Here is an 18,356-nt window from a genome sequence, read left to right on the forward strand (position 1 = left end):
GTCCCCCTGACACCTACGGGCACTCCCAGGCTTATTTTGACTCAGCAGCTTTGCTCCTGAAAACACCAGCCTCTAGAAGTCACCCCACAGAAGAGACACGAGCCCCAGGAAGCCAGCAGGAAGCCTCGTTTTGTTTTCGTTTCCCTTTCCCCTGCCCAAGCAGAGTGATCAGAAGGCTCTGGGAGGGAACGGGGAGAGCTGGGCTCTGCCACCACCCAGCAGCCACCCCGAGCTCTGCTCTCAGCACGGACCCAGCCCGAGCACCTCAGTCAGAAACATGCAGGGACAGCGGCGTGACGGGGGGCAGCATTTCCATCCTCCCCTTGTTGGGATCTTTCCCAAAATCCCAATGATTTTCCCTCTGAATCAGTGCAGGGACAGAACCACAGCAGCACTCTGCCCAGGAGCAAGGTGTCCGTCAGCAGCAGCCTTTCAGTCCCCAGGAATTCCGGTTCCTCGAGGACCATTCTGAATTTCTGACCACCACAGGACACACAGCACTCTTGAGATACTTCCAAAGTCAACTCCAGGTCCTATAAAAGCGCCGTGCAGGCGGCTGAGCACACAATTAGCTCAGCTCAGCGCAACATTCCTCGTTAGCTCACATCTCAGGGCCTTGGCAAGAACTGACTCAAGCCCCCAGCACACTGCTGAGGGCCTTTTAAAATCCCTTTCCCTCACCTACCCCCTCCTGCGTGTCCCAGAGCCACGGAGCCATCCCCAACACCCACTTCAAACAACCCCACCTGACCTCTCATTAGGCAGACGCTGACCGGCACGGGACTGGCTCTGTGTCAAAGCCAGGACCCAGGCTGTGAGCACAGAGAAACTCTGCTCCTGGAAGACAGCCAGAGTCCCAAATAAGCCCTGCGTTTCCCCCACTGGGGAGAAATCCCATTAGGAACAGCCAAAATGACACCTAGCAGCTCGCAGGGCCCATCAGGGCAGGTGGGACACCGAGCTTTAGGGCACGCAGCTTTCTCAGACCACTGGAGCCCCTCCTCTAAGCATTTAAGAACAGGGGCCCGTGTCTGAATCCATTTAAATTCCAGCTTTAAACACCTCCAGACCAAATCCAGGTGCAGAACCCGAGCTGCTGCCTGGCAGAAGGAGCAGCACGGCTCTGACTGTCCCGAGAAGAATTCAGCCCCCGAGCTGCCTGTGCCATTCCGTGGCGAGCCACGCACAATGCCTCGGAAAAAAAAAACACAAGAGAAGCCACCCATCCCAAATTAATGAATGGGATCGTCTTCCAGCAGGCACTGGGAACGTCCAGAGGGCTCCACTTCTCTCTCTCTCGCTTGGCTTTGAGCTGCTCAGGCTTCGGAAGCGGCTCCTGGCCCCCGGGACACGCTTCCTGCCTCCCTTCAGCTGCTCCACCTCTTCTTGCCACGGGACTTTTTGGCGATTTGTGTCCAATTTCAAAGGCTCCGAGGCGGGGGAGGCAGAGTCAGTTACAGGCTGGTGGCAGCAACGCCCACCGCATTCCCCAGCAGACAAAGACATCCCCCGGCCTCCTCCCCAGGAATTTGGGAGCTCTGGGGCAGCTCCTGAAGCACAAGGCCGGGTCCAGCTGCCAGCACCCTGCTGGAAATACACCTCAGCAGCAGCAAACCTGCCCCTGCTGCTGCTCTGGGGATGGTTATTCGCGCTTTGACTCCTGCAGCTGCCCCAGAAGGATGCCTGAAGCCACCCTGAGAGGAAAGCGTTGTAGGAAGGAGGGAGGGAGGGAGGCAGAGGGCGGCCCGGTACCGAAACACCGCGCTGCGGGGCTGAGCGTCGCTGCAGATCGTCCTCAGGAAGTGGGGCTGAATCCTCTCCCAAAGCCTCGGGATTCCAGGCACAAGCTCCTGTCAAGACGATTGTTTATGAAGAGCCAGTCACGCCGCGCAGGCCCCCGGCACATGCAATCTATTAAGATGTTTACAACGGCACAAGGCGGCGGAATTCGCAAAGCACCGGCCCTAGAAACGAACAGCTCGGATGAATCCTGCAGCTCCGAACCTAAAAGCTGTCCCCACAAATCCGCTCGCCCTGCAGAGAGCAGCTCCCACGGGAAGCCTCCCCCTGCGGCTCCAGGGAAGGGCTCTGCTGCCTCCATGGGTGCTAAGGGAGAGGAACCGAGTGCCACGAGACACAGCAGAGGGGCGCTGCCTGCCCCTGTCAGCTCTCCAGGCAACTTTCCGGCTGCTTTCGGGCTTGCTGGCTGAAATAAAGCAGGAGAAGCCTGCTGGGCTGTGTGGCAGTCAGCGAGCTTCAAAAGACAGACGAAGAGACTGTGAAAAGCAGAGAGCTGAGCTGCGCTCACTGAGCTTTATCCCTCAGTAATGGACGTAAAAGTGCACAGAGGCTGTTTTATGGTAAAGCAGCGGCAGCCTCAGACCAGCGGCTCATCTGTCCGAACCAAACCTGTCCTGACGAGCAGTAAGGATGCAAAGAGCCACATGGATGCTGGAACTTCTCCCTGAGAACTCTGCTGCTGGTACAGGAGTTGTTCAATTCCGTTTCGGAGTCGGTTTTTAGGAGATGTTTGGCGAGGCTGCTGCTCACAAAGTGAGCCCAAGCGAGAGGTGCATCGCTCAGGGCAGGTTCCTGAGCACAGTCAGCACTCGGCTGGCCAACACCAGCATCGGGCTCCCTCAGCTCCCAGCTGTGTGCCAGGAAGTCAGCGGGACATTGGGGATTTTTTAGGCTGACCTGCAGCTCACCTGCTGCACAGCAACGCAGGGCTCGCTGCCTTGATTAACTCACCAGAGGCTGGGAGCTCACTGAACCCCTTCAGTCCCAAAACACTTCACGTGTAAAACCCCGACCTTATTTCAATTGTGGGGGGGAAAAAGAGAAACGACAACAGCAGAAACCTGCACCAGGTGTCCCCACACTAACACACCACACATTTTTGCCTTTCTAGCATTCGCTCTCCCCCACCAAACCAAAACAGTGCTGAAATCAAAACGGTGAAGGGAAAAGAGCCAGAAAGCCTCCCTTATGCAGGCAGAGCCCCTCACACAAGACCAGAGCCCTCTCCTAGTGGGGCAGAGCCCCCAGCAGGGAGGACAGCCGTGCTCCCACAGCCCCCCCACCGCATCCCAAGGCCCCCACAGGCCCCCAGCAGGCCCGGAGGCGATCAGCCTGAGCCCCCTCATCCCTCCCAGGACCCGGGGGCACCGGGGGGGGCACTAACGGGGCAGGGGAAACCACCTCAGAGCCCCCCAGCCCCGCCGCTCCCTGAGGCGGGCCGGGGCTGAGGGGGAGGCCCGGGGGCTGTGAGGGGGGGGCCAGGCCCGCGTGAGGCGCGCAGGGGAGCCCCGGGATGACCCGGGCCCGGGCTTTTCCCGTTCCCCTGAGGGCTGCGGCCGCTTCTCCGCCCTCCAGTCCCGGTTCCCGACCGCTCAGCCCCGGTCCCGCTCCCGGTCCCGGCGCTCACCGCCCCCCCGCCGGCCCCGCTCCATTGAGGCGCCGCCGCCGCCGCCGTTCGGTTCCTTCCGGCCCACGTGACCGCCCCGCCCCGCACCATAGAGAGCAGCGGGGGGATCGGGGGGGGGGCGGTGGGTAGAGCGGCCGGGCCGCCGCGCTCAGCTTACCATAGAGTGCTGAGGGGGGAGGTCCTCCAGGGGAAGCCCCGCCTCCTTCCATGGGGGGAGGGGCTACGGGGGGGGCTGTGGGGGTCCCAGAGCCACTATTGAGGTCTGGTGTCCCCTATAAGGGTCCTATAGCCTCTATTGGGGGTCTTGTGTGCCCTTATAGGGTCCCATAGACCCTATTGGGGTCCCACATCCCCTATTGGGGGGGGTCTCGTGTCCCCTATAAGGGTCCCATGGCCTTTACTGGGGTCCCATAACCCTATTGAGGGGTCTCACATCCCCTATAGGGGTCCCATAGTCCATATTAGGGGTCCTGTGTCCCCTATAAGGTTCCCACATCCCCTATTGGGGGGTCTCGTGTCCCCTATAAGGGTCCCACATCCCCTATTGGGGGGTCTTGCGTCCCCTATAAGGGTCCCATAGACCCTATTGGAGTCCCACATCCCCTACTGGGGGGGTCTCGTGTCCCCTGTAAGGGTCCCATAACCCTATTGAGGGGTCTCGTAGCCCCTATTGGGGGTCTTGTGTCCCCTATTGGGGGGTTTCATGTCCCCTATAAGGGTCCCATAGCCCTTACTGGGGTCCCATAACCCTATCGAGGGGTCTCGTATCCCCTATAGGGGTCCAATAGCCCCTACTGGGGGTCTTGCATCCCCTTATTGGGGTCTCACATCCCCTACTGGGGGTCTTGTGTCCCCTATAAGGGTCCCATAGCCCCTGTTGGAGGGTCTCCTATCCCCTCTAGGGGTCCCAAGGCCCTTATTGGGGTCCCATAACCCTATTGAGGGGTCTCCTATCCCCTATAGGGGTCCCATAGCCCCTATTGGAGGTCTTGTATCCCCTATTTAAGGGGTCTCATGCCCCCCGTGGGGGTCCCATATGTCCTATTAGGAGGACTTTTGTCCCTTCTGGGGTCTCATGTTCCCTGTGAGGGTTCCATGAACCCCATGGGGTGTCCTGCCAAGGGGGCACATCCCCTATGGGGGTCCTTGTATCAGCTGGGGGGCTCATATCGCCTACCGGGGGGTCTTGTGCCCCTATTAAGGGGTCTCATGCCCCCCGGTGGGGGTCCCATATCCCCTATTAGGGGATCTTACATCCCCTGTGGGGTCCCAAAGCTTCAACACAGGGGGCTTACCCGCAGCAGGGCTACCTCTGCAGAAACCACGACCCTGATCTGATTCCATTCTCACCGCCGGCCTGGCTTTGTTCTGCAGATCCCGTTCTAGAACCCGGCCAAACCCCCAGAGCACCCCCAGGGGCTCCCAGGCCCTTTAGGGACATTTCTCCCCGTGCGGGGCCCGCTGCGCTTCGGCCGCTTGCACTCCTCACAGGAGGGTTCGTACATCCTGCAGAACGAGGCAGAGACTGGAAAATTTAACGTGAGGAATTGACTTGACCTGCCACGCTCCTGTAAAGGAGGCAGCGAATTCCTTGAGCTGTGGGATTTCTTCCTTCAATTTGTTTTGTTTCCAAAAAGTCCCCGTGGTGCAAGAGGCCTCCGACACACCCGAGCTGAAGCAGGCTCCAGGAGCCCTCTTTATCTTAGCTATGTCTGCAAATGAAAGAGATACCAGAAAATCGGGAATGCTTCCCCAAAACGTCTTTATTAAGGAAAACAGGAGGCAGGAGAAGCGTGTGACAGGGCACCGAAGGGCTGACAGAGCTTCTTGCTCCGTGCCATCAGGGGCGAGTTGTTCGACCCCTCCTGCTGGAACGAGGGGCAGGAGGAACCCCTGCACGTCGGTGCGTTTGGCCACACCGTGAGGTTACTCAAATAATAAAAAATATTGAAAAAAATACTTATCCATCTTTCTCCAGCCTTCATGAAGGGGAGATTATCATTTTTTTTTTTTTCCTGAAAACTGAGGTTTTTGGAAAAGTAACGGGATGGATAAGAACAGAAGTGGACTAAGGCGGGTAAGCACAGGGCTGAACGGAGGCGTTTTCTCCTCTGGGTAAATTTGGGAAATGAGTTTGGGTTTCCACAGCGCTCCCACAGCTTCCCCCACCGCTGGGACACCTCTGCTCAGGATGCGGTGAGCCAACACTGGGAGAAAACGCTGACGCTCAATATTCCTGAGCCCACTCACCGCAAACACCGGCCGAGCTTCACTGCCCTGAACTCCGGGTCTTTAAACCTAAATGGGATTATTTTTGTTAACCTTACTAAATATTTCATAATGCTACAGAGTTTTTTTTCCATGTCAGCAATGCTTTGCCTTTGTCCTCCACCCTTACCTCCTAGCTAAGCACGGTGCTACCCCCTCTAATTTGGAGCCCACCAATTTTCCTGCAGCTTCCAGAAATACCAAAAAAGTGGCGGACACCGAGAGTTTAAAGTTGTGAGTTTATTGCATATGTAACAAAAATGAACATGACCTCCTGGGTCCAGCCTACTATACAATCACTGTTTATTCCAGCTGGTTCCATAACCACATTAAATAGAACTAGTATTTCTTTAAATACTTTGATTTAGACATAAAATGAAACATTAGTGTACAACTTTCACAAAATAAATCTGCAATAAAAACAGTGGGAAGAATAACAAGGATAGCAGCAATACTTAAACATGACATTACAAAATAATAAATTAAAAAAATACATTATAAAGTGGTTGAGGAACAAAAATTAACAAATTAAAAACAGATCCATACTGTGTTTCTGGGAACTTGCTGTGCCATGCGGCCCTGAACCTGGGCACTGAGGGCCTGGTGGCCAGATCACTAATTTACAAAACCTATCGGATTTCACAACCACCCCGAACTTGAACGACGTACATACTGCTGAGCGAACTTTGATTTCACCACTTGGAGCTTCGAGCAGCCTTTTCGAAGCAGGGTCTCGGCTATCATAATGCCCAAGTTGACGCTAACATTCAGAGAACAGTCTCCTTTCTTCCCGGTTTAAAACACGAGCAAAGTGGTGGTTTCCTGCATCCCTGAGCGTGTAGAATAGGCTGATGAGCAGTATCAGGGCAAGCACTGAAGGTCTGTGCCAATGGACCAGCTTTGGGGTTTGCCTTTAGGACAGGAACAAAAGACACGTTGTACCTTGTGTTTCCTTCAGGTCTGATCCAAGACGTACAAAGGTGGAACGCAATGACAAAATGAACACCAGACTTCATGTTATTCTTTGGGCAAGTTTGAGAAGTAACAACCAGTTCGAGTGCTGGCAGACCAAGTGGGAATGAACACACAAATTCGGACAGCTGAGGTTACCCGAACAGCCCCCAAGACCTCAGAGAGTCAATGGCTCGAGCCGTGCAAACTCTTGTTTGCATTTCATCCTTCCCTGGCCTTGAAAGCAGCCACTGGAAGAAGAACTCATCATTTAAAACTCGCACTGCCTCGCTTCTTTATTTTCTCCATCCATCCATTCAGCTTTAAGGCCTGCCTCAATTGCATGTACAGAACAATACAAAAAAAGAAAAAAAGGTCTTCATCATCACTGAAGTGGCACAAAGTTGCAAAGACAACACACGACGGGAGGGGCGGTGAAGCTGTTTAAAAGAGAACTGAAATAATTAAGAAGACAGCGCCCTATGCTCATTATCGTCAGCAAGGAGGAGGTACCTTGACGAGGGCTTTTAAATACAGCAAAAGACATACAGACTTCTCAAAACAACGATCCTTGCCTATTCTTATCTTGTGCATTCAATAAAACACTGACCTAGCAAAGACATCAGGAACTATCGTATGCCAACCGGGTCATTGGCATAAAGCTACTTGACCTACCAATCTCCAAATCAAGGGCCTTCACCTTCACCTCGCCTGGCTTTTTCTGAGCCAGTTGTGCTGCACGTAGAGCTTGCGTGACAGGCTTTCTGTTAGTGGTGGGCTTTAGTAGTTGGTTTTCAAACTCCCTTAGTGAAAAATCCACATGAGACTGCATGCAAAGCTTTGGGGCGATAATCTATTTCGCGTTTTTCCTATCTGACTGGTTTATTGCACATTCAAACATACCGAAAGGATTAAATACACCCTACGCACAGGTACGGCTTCACGGTCATTTTGAAAAGCCAGGGCTGTGGGGATTCTGCTACTCAGCCCCAGACCGTACAGGTGCTCACCTGCAGACAGCTGCGTTCCCTCTCTTTCCTGCAAGACACACAATTTCATTTATTTCCCCGCAATCAGTACTGTGGAAGCTGGTCCCCAAGTGCAACAAGATGCCTGCAGAACACAGGGCCAAGCACACTGCTCCTGTACAATCTGTCGAGATGAGCACCTTCAGCCACCCTGCGCGAGTCTCACAACATGGTACAATTTTACACCTCCAACGCAATCCTCACTCCCAACATCAAATCACAAGAATTATGGTCAATGGAAACAAACGGAACTGGGAAAAGATGCCGGGATTTTGACAAGTGTCTACCTTCTGTCCTATCACAGTTTAAAGCTATTATCAAATTCAATTTAAAAAAGACAAAATAGAAGTATTCCAGTAGACGTCTTCTAAGAACAACCTCTTACCCACAGCTGAATTTCAATACACTATTCCATAAACAAAACATCTGTTAAATGTTTCAGTAATGAATCTCCCTAAAAATCAGGCTTGCCAAAGAAAAAAGAATCCTATACAAGCAAGTCTGCTTTACTTAAGTTTAGACACGTTTGATAGATAACCGGGTCTTCCTGAAGCTGTGTTATTTGTTAGAATACTGCCTCATCTCGGTGTGCAAACTGGAAAAAATGTTAGTGATTCAGGTATTTGATTTGCTTTTGTTTCCCCTGGGAAGTCATTTTAGCAATGTTAGAGAACCAACCTTTTAATATTAGTTTCGGATATTTGAAAAAATTGCCTTATATGGCTCTCTGGAGAAATGTTATCCCTACAGAACTGAAGTCATAAATCCTTCCAATAGCTTTCCATAACACTTAAAATGTATTCACCATATAGTTACCCTTTTACCACAGCCTCCAAACAGACCTTTCAGAAGGCCAAAAACTCCAGAACAGAAGCTTGCTCTGTTGACTTAGCTTTTAGCTATTTTCATTTTGAGTCTTAGAATTTGAAGTCACACCAACATCTCGGGTAAAACAGTGGCACAGGAATCACAGCTTTGGAATTGAATAAATTTTCTCCTCTGTCTCATCCTTACAAAGCTTCTCTGCAAGGTACTTACATCTGAACAAACTATGGAAAGTAATTCTGCAGGAGGAAATAATTGTTTTCATGTGCAAAACAATTCGGTTTCATCCAGGACAACCAAAAAGAAATCATACAATACCATTTAAGCAATGTCCCCAATTCCTTCACTTTTCTCAAGGTGAGCCACAGCTTCCACTGAGAGCTTCCTGCTAAGGCAGAACTTGTATTTCTTTACCTTTCAGTTAAGTGTTCATACGGAGGCATCTTCTGCTAGAAGTTCACTTTTTAAACAGGTTTTTAAAATGTGCAATGCAAATTCTAGTGCCAGTCAGACACACTGCACCCACTGGACTCTACAGGGCTCAAGCTTGATTTAAGACAAACTAACCAGGTACACCTACCAGTTGCAAGTCCTCAGCAAATCAAGCTCATTCTTAATTACACTTTGATTCTCCTATTTAAAAAACAAAACAAAACAAAACAAAACAAACAAAAAAAAGGTCACTGACCCTATCACAATATGTGTTACAAATCTAGCAGAATATCCTGTGTATCCAAAGCCAAATGCTGAACTTGGCTGCATTTCGTTTCATGGGGGATGGAAGAAGAGGGAAGGGCTTATTGTAACAAAGAGGAAAGAGAGTTGGAAACCACCAACAAAAGCCCCTACCCCCACCCTCATCCACCAACAGTGGAAGGGAAACAACCCATCTCTAAGTTGTCTAGAGTTCTGATGCTTCAGACAGCTTAGCAGGAAGTTCGCAGCAAGCTTCTTCTAGCTTTTGATTTGGTGGTCCATGAGCTAGCATCTGTTTCCTTTGGTTGCTTTGTCACTCCACAGCAAACCCACATGTCTCTTCCACAGCTGTCAACAGCTTCTCGTAAAGCTTCTCGTATGACTCATAAGGCGGTATGTCAATCCGGTTAAAGCTAGAGGTAAAATAGCAACACGTTGCAGCACACAAATCTAACACATTTATTGGAAACAAGTCAAATAAACAAACAACAAAACACAAGCAAACCCTAGATCAGCTACATATAGGCAGAATTTGTAAAACCCATGTCAAAGAAAGCCTCGACCCCATCTATGGCTGAAAGAGACAAGATCAAAGAAACTATTTCTGCAGCAGGAATGCTGCACTTACCAGGGCTGCATTTGGGAGGAGACAGGTGGCCGATGCAGGAGACTTGCAAATAAAGCAAGCCATCAGGCAGGCCTCCTCCCTGCTCTGCCTGCATATAATCTGTGCCTCTGCTGAAATGATTTCCTGTCCCTGATAGTGAGATTTCTGTATGAGAGCTTAGTTCTGTGCTTATACTGTACCAATAGCACACACATCCTACATTTTACATCTGAAAACTATTCTTTGTAATCCTAAACATGTGGAACTACGCATCTCACTATTGCAGCTAATCAACCTTGGGATAAACAAAACCCACAGATATTACAGAAAACGTAAATCAAGCTAGAACAGAAGTCAATTATTTTGCTGGCTGCGGAGTGCAGATATTTCCAAGCTAGCAGAACACACTTGGATTCATCTAGACACATCACGTGGATTAATCCACAGCCAGGACCGACAGAGATGACTACTTTAAACCAAGACAACAAGAAAGCAAGTACTGACAAAAAGTGTTTTCATCTTACCAAGTGTGGGCTTTTGGAAGGTTGTCTGTGTTTGCATCTATTAAATGGATGGTAAACAGTCTGGGGCCTGCAGCGCCTGTAGAACCTTACAAACAGACATTCTAGTTAATGCACTTCAAAAAAACCTCATTTGTGTACACGCATTTTGCTACTTACAAAAAGGAAAGTGAGAAAAATTACAGTTCCAGATGCAAGTACAAGTATGTTATATGACTAAATCTATAGGTCAGATCTGCAGCTAGTGAAGAGACAACAGAAGTGATGGGGTTCTTAATGACAATAAACTTGCAGCCTTCTGTTTTGGAAGGCAGCTAAATTTCACATCAACAACGTTGCACTTTCAGAAATGAGGAGACTCAAGTGCAAGCAGACTTTCCGTGCAAAACAGAACTATGCATTTTAATTCTGAAGATCAGCTTACTGACAGCAAACAGTTGGAACGCTATCAGGAGAATCTCAACAGCCTAAAACACTGCCACCTTTCCTGGTGACAAATATTCCAATTTTCAGAAACTTACTTTAAAGTTTTTACTTTAAAGCATTGTTTGCTGTCAAACAATGAAGGAAACACACTTTTCACTTAAAAGAGTTGTTCAGCTCTATAATCATGTGCATGCTAGCTAACATCAGTCCAGAAAGTTGTAAGAGACTGATAAGCTAATATTGACAGCAGTCTAAGTGCTATATGATGACAGATTTTCCAGCTTGTTTCACTATCAGCAAAACAACTAAAGTGGTCACCGTCAGCTGCTGACAAACGTAAAACTGCTCTTGGGATCAAAAGTTTGTAAGTAATTGAGTTATCCAGTAACACGCTGATATTCTACAAGGGCCTAGTAAATACCAGACGATTTTTATCTTTCTCCCACCACACATTAACTCGGCCTCCACATCAGTCACCTTGTAAAGCCTTGAAACCTTGAAGTGGGACACGCGTTGAACCCGTCACAAACTGCAACAGCCTTGCCCTTCTTTCTTCATCAAATGTTTCGACTGCTTGCCAGAACCACTTCACAATATTGCTATCTGCCATGCAGTGCTTTAGACGTGTGTTTGACTTCCAGTCATTCAGGTCTATCTTATCCAGGCCTCCTATGATTAGCTGTTAAAGGATTAGGAAATGCTTTAACATTCAAAGCCGGTGCAGGTTTTCAGCTATAATAACATACATCAAGCTATTTCACAAAGGCCAGCATTCTTTACACACTTGAGCCACCTTTTTGGTACACAGTAACGCTCCAAAACAGTTTAGAACAGGAAGTAAATCTCTCCAGTTAACCTGCAACGAAACTGAGGCTGAGGATTACACTTACCAGAACTGACATTTTCACAGGAAACCAGACTTAAAGGCCCATTCAAGACCTGCTTTTAAAATCAATCCTACCTGGAAAGTACAGCCAATCTTTATGAGAGTGCAGCACAGACTTGGAAGAAGGCATGCCATCTGTTGAGCTACACACATCATCTCCCTGATTTGGGTTTGTCATAGAAGTGCTAATAACCAACTACGAGAAAATCCTGCTCAGTTTCTGGTAACATCCAAGCTGGTCTGGTGTTCCAGAACTGACCACAAACTACAAAAACTTTGCATATGTTTTCTGATGTCTTTTGTGAGATCCTCTGACAAAGACTGGATGTATTACTTCAATCTCTCTTCCAAATGAAACCAGGTTGCAAAATACCGTAAAAGGAAGTCACTGTTGGCCACGAATCTAGCCAGCCACCCTGGCAACAACAAATAAATGGCATACAGAAGACATCATCACTCAAAACAAAACGTGTGTCATATTCTAAGTTTCCCATAGTACCTCATATCGAGAATCACATTTCTGAGAGCTACCATTTAGCAGCTGTCTTTTTGTGCCACCAAGATAGCACCCACTTAGATTAATTTAGATTATTAGGGTACTTGTGACTATCCTAACTTAGACCTCACTGAAATATTTAATGGATTTTTAATCTGCCTTTTCAAACAGCTACTACAGGGAGTGCAGTAACTTTGTGATTAACTGGTATGCAAAAACCACCAGCATGAAGCTATTTCTTCCAGTACCCCAAAATGGTCCACATTCCACAAGACACCTTCTTTATTAAAAAACAACAGATGGAAAAAGGCTATAATAAGAGTTATTTGAAGGAGTAGCATTCTATACCTCAGGATTACATGTGAAAATAACTCTGGTTCTTTTCTACACACTCTAACATTTGTCTTACCCACTGGAAACCATGCCCTGCATGCATACAGGAACAGCCACGTATTAAAACAGTTACTGAAGAAAACAAGTTCTGGGGTAGATAACAGGTTAGGTCTTGCCAACAATTCCTCAGCCTTTCAGTACTCCCTCTCTGCCCAGACCACCTGCTTTGAGCATTAGTCCTTGGTTACACAACACGAGGTGTTTGTCTTTCCCTTTTTAAGTAGCCTTCTCACTAATGCTAACCCAAAGAATGTCTAGAATAAAACAAAAAACGTTTAGTTAAATAAATACACAGCTTTTTGGTATGCAAGCTATAATTGCGCCGTTAGATTCATTTGTTCATTTTTTTAAAGGTCAGTGTTTTGTCGATCTTAAAAATTAAAAAATAATATTCCACGTGGATAATATATATACCTCAAGTTCCTTCTGGTCAAAAGGCTTGAGGAGATGTTGAGGAATAAGTTCATTAAAACCTTTCTGCAGAGCCAAGAACTGTGCCTCTATTCCTCTCATAAATCGCCAGTTTACATATAACCTGGGGGAAGAAAAAAAAAGTCAGGGATGACAAGCTAGATGGCATTGGGCTTTTTATAGCAGAGCTGGAAAAAGCTCATTTTACAGACCAACTAGCTTTAATAAACGCATTTTGTTTTATGAAAGAAGTGCTTATTAGTTCCTTTTTCCATCAACAATTAATTATTGCACCATCAATAGAAAACACAAAGTACAATTCACAACCTTCATCTTTCCAGGTCTTACAATAGCACATTGTGTGAAAACACTCACGTAATTTATGACTCAGGTATTTCCCTTTAAAAAACCCATTCCATTAGTTTCACTATATAAAAAAAAAAGCGTTCACTACTTTCTTTCTACTACATTTGCAGGAAATATTTTTGTTTTGCAATACCTGACATATTCTTTCTTGTTCTCTTCTGTCACTGGAATATTCCTGCCATTTGGTTTGAGTTCATGCTGTAAAATCCGCCCAAAAGCATTGTGCTCCACACAAAAAGTGTGGTCCAGAACTGGGGTGATATCATTCTCTCTAGCAAATGAAAAAGGGAAGGTAAACTTAGCATTTTTGATACTTTGATAACTCTCTGTGCTGATGCTCACATATTTTTTATCTGAACGCTGAGACAGTCTTCAGGATAAACCTAGCAACTACCCATCTGCATTTCACACCACTAGAGCAGTACTGCCATGATCATCAGTTTTTGTGTAGCTTAATGCATGCTGAAAGAGCCTGACCAGGCATGTCATTGTCACTCTTCTAATTTTAGTGGTGCTCAGGATAACGAATAAATGATTAAATCCTATACATGCACACATGTGCACAGTAATAAACCAATTTGCTGCCGTGTGTTGGTGTGAAGCACAGAAGAGGTTGCATTCAATGAATGTGGACAACATACCAATAACTTAAAATATAAAATTTAAACCAGCATTTGTGAAAACAGAGACAATACAAAGCAGTGCTGAGGAGTCCCAAAGCTACAAATAATGATGAATTTTTTTCTGAACTGTAAATGTAGAGAAGTTGAAATTAATTCCACTTATTTCCTTTTTAATCAAAATTGGTGATTGAGCCACAGTTTCTTCTGAACAAAGATTGTACTTCCTCAGAACTCTGTTCTGAGTTTGGATTTTGGAACTGTAGCATTCTACCACACCCATGTAACACAATGAGTTAGAACCTAATTTGCTGCAAGGAGGGCTAACAAAGAGTTCTGTGTGAGACTCTCCCTCACTTATGTTGAGCTTTTTGACATAGAAACAGTTATTTGGTAATTTTGTACAGCTCTCCCCCCATGACAAGATCTTTGTGAGAGTTTTCCAAAAAGCACTCTCTCACTAGTGCCAGCACACCCTGCCCCATCTCCTCCACAGCAAGGCAACTGATAAATACAGTACTTACAAAATCCAGACTAAACTTTTGTGTAGTTCTGGGTCAACAGATTCCAGATCAGAGAGCTGAATGGGTTTCCCCAGAAGCTGTTTGTAAAAGGGAACTGTGAAACCCCCGTTAATATAGTGTCCATGGAACACAGCCAAACCCATTATCCGACCAACAAAATGGAAATAAGACAAATGGTCCTGCAGGGAGAGGAGAGAAAAATCAGGCAGCAGAAGACATTACAACACTGACATCTTGTGGCTACAGAAGTGCAAGTTATCTGCAACCCTCTGGGCACAAGGAGCCACCATTTTTCCTCGTAACATAACCAGGAACAGAAGCATTTAATAATTAAACATCTCAAACAAGTGTCTGCGCATTACCTAATAAATTGGATGCAAGTCTTCTATACCTCACAAACAGCAAAATTCAGAGAAAGCAAATCCCCATGAAAGCACTGGAATCCAAAAATATATGACAATTCCAAGCAAATTAGTTCATTCTTTGCTTAACAACCAAAATGTTTGTGCTTACTCTTGAGGAAGCAGGGCATGTGCTTGTTTCATTCACGTGTCTTTTACATTACTCATATGCCTCAGTTTTCAAATTAGTTTAAGTTCTATCTCCCATTTATCTCCCCCATCTCACGCAGAAAATTAATCATGTCAGGAAAAAATCCCCCATGCTAGTATAGAATTGCTGCTCCTTTTATGTTCTGCATCAATACAAGTTCTCCAATAAGGGAAAAAAGAGAAAGCACAGCAGCTTATTGCAAAAGGGCAAGCAAGACTTATGAGCCCCTACAGTCATGAAGTGAACACTGCTTGTAATGCAAGGACGTTTACACGACCATCTGCATGGAAAGCAATCAACATTTTTACCTACACATATCATATCAGAATCAATGTGCAGCCCCATCCAGTACCGAGGAGTCTCAAATGACAACCTAAAGAATTCAGATACTTCAGATCTCATAGGAGATCTCCTCTCTCATGTTTTTTTATTTCTGTACAACCCCCTCTCTTCTGCGCTATGTCAATATAAGATTTGTTAACACATCCTTACCCCTCTTCACTGTCTGTTTACACTCTTGGTGTGAAAAGACAGCTGTAACGAAAGCCTGCAAGGGACGAACGATCTCTTAAAGCAGGTATGTTGCTCAGAAGTCAATACTTACAGGATTGATAGAAGAGTCTGGATTGATTTGCAGCATGTAAATATTATCTGTAGAGTACTGGAAGAGTCCATAATATGGATTCAACATTTCATGGCACAGTAAATACAACCATTCTCTGAAAAAAAAAAAAAAGTGGTATTTTAGAAAGGAGAGCAACAATCAACTTAAGTTTGAGACAACACAGTTATTGTGAATCATCAACAGAGTTATCAGATACGAGTTTCTTATTTCTAATCAAATCATTTTGTACTGCCCTCCATTTGCAGACCAAAGAGGTATGCTTAGAAAGCTATCAAGTGACTTACTTCACTCACAGGCAGCCTGGTTTAGTTTGTAAGTACTGAAGGAATTAACATCAATTAGCATAGTTAGTAAGCGATTAGGCAATACCATCATATTCCTCACCTGAAAGAGGCATACTTAAACAAATCGAATCTGAACAATATCCATTTCAAAGACAAACAAATATTTTTACAGAATTTGAATATCTGGAGGCTAAAGAGGCCTGACCCTCCACAACCTGAATATTGCAAAGAAAAACTGTTGCTTAAAACCAGTTCACTCACTAGAGGTCTTTTTAAAAAAGCTGTTTTTCTGCAAATACATGACTAGAGAATCTCTGCTTTCATCAAAAAATTCAGAAGGGGCAGAGACCAAACCCATTAAAAGAAGACAGGTCTGGTAAATTCTCCTCTCATCTCAGTAACATACAAGGACCAGAACTGAACAAAAGCTGTTTTTGACCTCCCTGCTTCCCATGACAAACACTCCTTTCTTATTAAATTTGGTAGAGAACACCCATTGCAGGTGCAAAATATTCTGAGAGAACTATGAATTTTAATGCTTTGAAGTGAAGCAGTACTAATTTCAAAGAGTCTCTTCCAGCCAGTGAGCGATTATGAAAGACATCAGGGAAATACAGACATCAACAGTGAAGACCCTCAAGGTTGCCTCGTGTAAGGCAGCTCAGAACGTTCCAACTTCTTTCCTTTGTCCAGCCATAGGTTGCTGGGCAATGCAGCTTTTGTGGCTTTGAAAAATCCCTCAGTGAATTTATGTGATGCATCTCAGCCACTGCACAGATGAGCATTCTGGCATTGATGTTACAATCGACTCCAGAACTGCTGTGGCTTTTAAGGAATTACTATTTTTAACAGGCAGGCAAGTCTGACCTAAAACTTTAGCCTTTGTTTAGGATTAGTTCATCTTGACTACTGCTCCAACAGATCAGAACTCTCTTGAATACATCTTATAGATTAAAAAAGAAGCCCCATTGTCTTGGAATCCTTTCACCAAAAATAAGATGTGTAGTTAACAAAACTTGTACTCAGGTTTAGATTTTGCTTCAGAGTCTGTATGCTTCTTGACAGACCTTGCAATTTTAGCTGATCTCACTTTCACTGCTGAAACTGCATCATGTTGCTGAGACCAGCATTTTCTACAGCAAGATCAATAGCCTACCCTAAACGAGCCTCCTACAATCACCAGGTAATGGTGATGAAAACAGATTCTTTATGAGGAGGAGGAGAAATTGAAACAATTCAATCTAGTGTTAACTCCAGTAGCATTCCCAAATCCAAAGCATACCAAATCATTCAGTATGAGCCTTTGACAGCACGAGAGCTGCAGGACAACTGTTACTACTAATATACTATTAACAGATCATTTGAAAGGGAATATCAGCCATAGGTCACTTTAAGGACAATTTTACAGTTAAAAAGTGCCAGACAAACCCAAAATCTCACCTTGCTACTCCTCCATAATCCAGGCCTTCCTCTCCTCGAAATTTTACCATGAGCCTCTTTTTCAAGTCCTTTGGTCTCATCTTCATTATCTGACGGTAGGATTCCTGTACGTGTGTATAGATATATATAAATATATAATTTTTCAAAAAACAGATTACACATTTTATTTCCTTTTTATAATTAAACTCTACTAAGAAGTATTAGTATAATAATATCTGGATTGTTACTCAGCTACAGAAAACATTCTGTTAAAGGGCTAATCTAAAGCACATTCCAATGACAAATCTAATATTTGTCAGTATAAAGTCCACCGAATATTTAATTCCCTTTTGCTACACAAAGGTGCTTAGAAAGTAATCCAATCCAAGAACAGGAGAATTCCCAATCACAGTCACCTTTTACATGCCTAAATATACAAGTTATAACAGCAAGCCTACAGATGCCCTTCAACTGTTGCCATTTCTAAATGAAAAAGAACGCTCACATTTGTCCGTAAAACCCTTGTGAAGTGTATGCAATTTAGCTCTCCTTTTGTAAGGTGCAGGAGTTTTAGCAACTGAAATTTTGTATTGGCAAAAGAGTACAAAAGCAATCTGTACTCTGAATTTGTTCCTACCAACTCCCATGTCAAACCTCATTCCTTTAGTTTCTTATTTTATCAGAGCTCGAATAACTCATTTGATGCTATCAGATTCACCAATTCTCTGATTAAACAAACCTGATGTAATAAAAGATCCATTTTATTTATCTCTTGAACGACAAAAGCTGCTATTAGTAGTAAAGAGTCAAATACCTCAAATATTTCCTCTCTGGACACTTCAATGCGACAGTGACCAGCCTGCGGTTGCTGAAGAGAGAGCTCATGTCTAAGAACTTTCAATTTTTGTACCAAGTCTCTTTCATATCTCTGTGCAGGCAATTCCTCACCGTCTTCTAGTGACCCCTCATTTGGAGCTGGCAGAGGCTGCTGGCTGGGCTCTTTTAGCTGGCATTGATGGCTTTGAAAGAAA

The 18,356-nt window shown here is 45.6% G+C and overlaps 2 protein-coding genes across 9 annotated transcripts in view; both read right to left on the reverse strand.

Moving 5' to 3' along the window:
- RNF216 (ring finger protein 216) overlaps positions 1-3,581 on the reverse strand; it is a 73,419-nt gene extending 69,838 nt beyond the window's left edge. The window contains exons 1-2 of one of the 2 annotated variants that reach the window (XM_072023803.1): positions 3,428-3,465; positions 1,753-1,850 (exon numbers count right to left, since the gene is read on the reverse strand). The gene's annotated coding sequence lies outside the window, so the exon portion shown is untranslated. Of the gene's footprint in view, positions 1-1,752; positions 1,851-3,427 lie in introns of both variants that reach the window. The other variant, XM_027469163.3, reaches the window with a different exon arrangement.
- A 2,339-nt stretch (positions 3,582-5,920) lies between these two features.
- SMURF1 (SMAD specific E3 ubiquitin protein ligase 1) overlaps positions 5,921-18,356 on the reverse strand; it is a 45,813-nt gene continuing 33,377 nt past the window's right edge. For 4 of the 7 annotated variants that reach the window (XM_027469167.3, XM_027469164.3, XM_072023806.1 and 1 more), the window contains exons 10-18: positions 18,140-18,344; positions 17,347-17,450; positions 15,602-15,716; positions 14,446-14,624; positions 13,435-13,572; positions 12,939-13,059; positions 11,227-11,428; positions 10,327-10,411; positions 5,921-9,608 (exon numbers count right to left, since the gene is read on the reverse strand). In XM_027469167.3, coding sequence (XP_027324968.1) covers positions 9,509-9,608; positions 10,327-10,411; positions 11,227-11,428; positions 12,939-13,059; positions 13,435-13,572; positions 14,446-14,624; positions 15,602-15,716; positions 17,347-17,450; positions 18,140-18,344 — 1,249 coding nt within the window. In that variant the 3' untranslated portion in view covers positions 5,921-9,508. The remainder of the gene's footprint in view (positions 9,609-10,326; positions 10,412-11,226; positions 11,429-12,938; positions 13,060-13,434; positions 13,573-14,445; positions 14,625-15,601; positions 15,717-17,346; positions 17,451-18,139; positions 18,345-18,356) is intronic. The other 3 variants (XM_027469166.3, XM_072023807.1, XM_072023805.1) reach the window with 1 other exon arrangement.

Source organism: Anas platyrhynchos, chromosome 15, assembly GCF_047663525.1.
Source record: "Anas platyrhynchos isolate ZD024472 breed Pekin duck chromosome 15, IASCAAS_PekinDuck_T2T, whole genome shotgun sequence".
NCBI classification, from domain to species: Eukaryota; Metazoa; Chordata; class Aves; order Anseriformes; family Anatidae; genus Anas; species Anas platyrhynchos.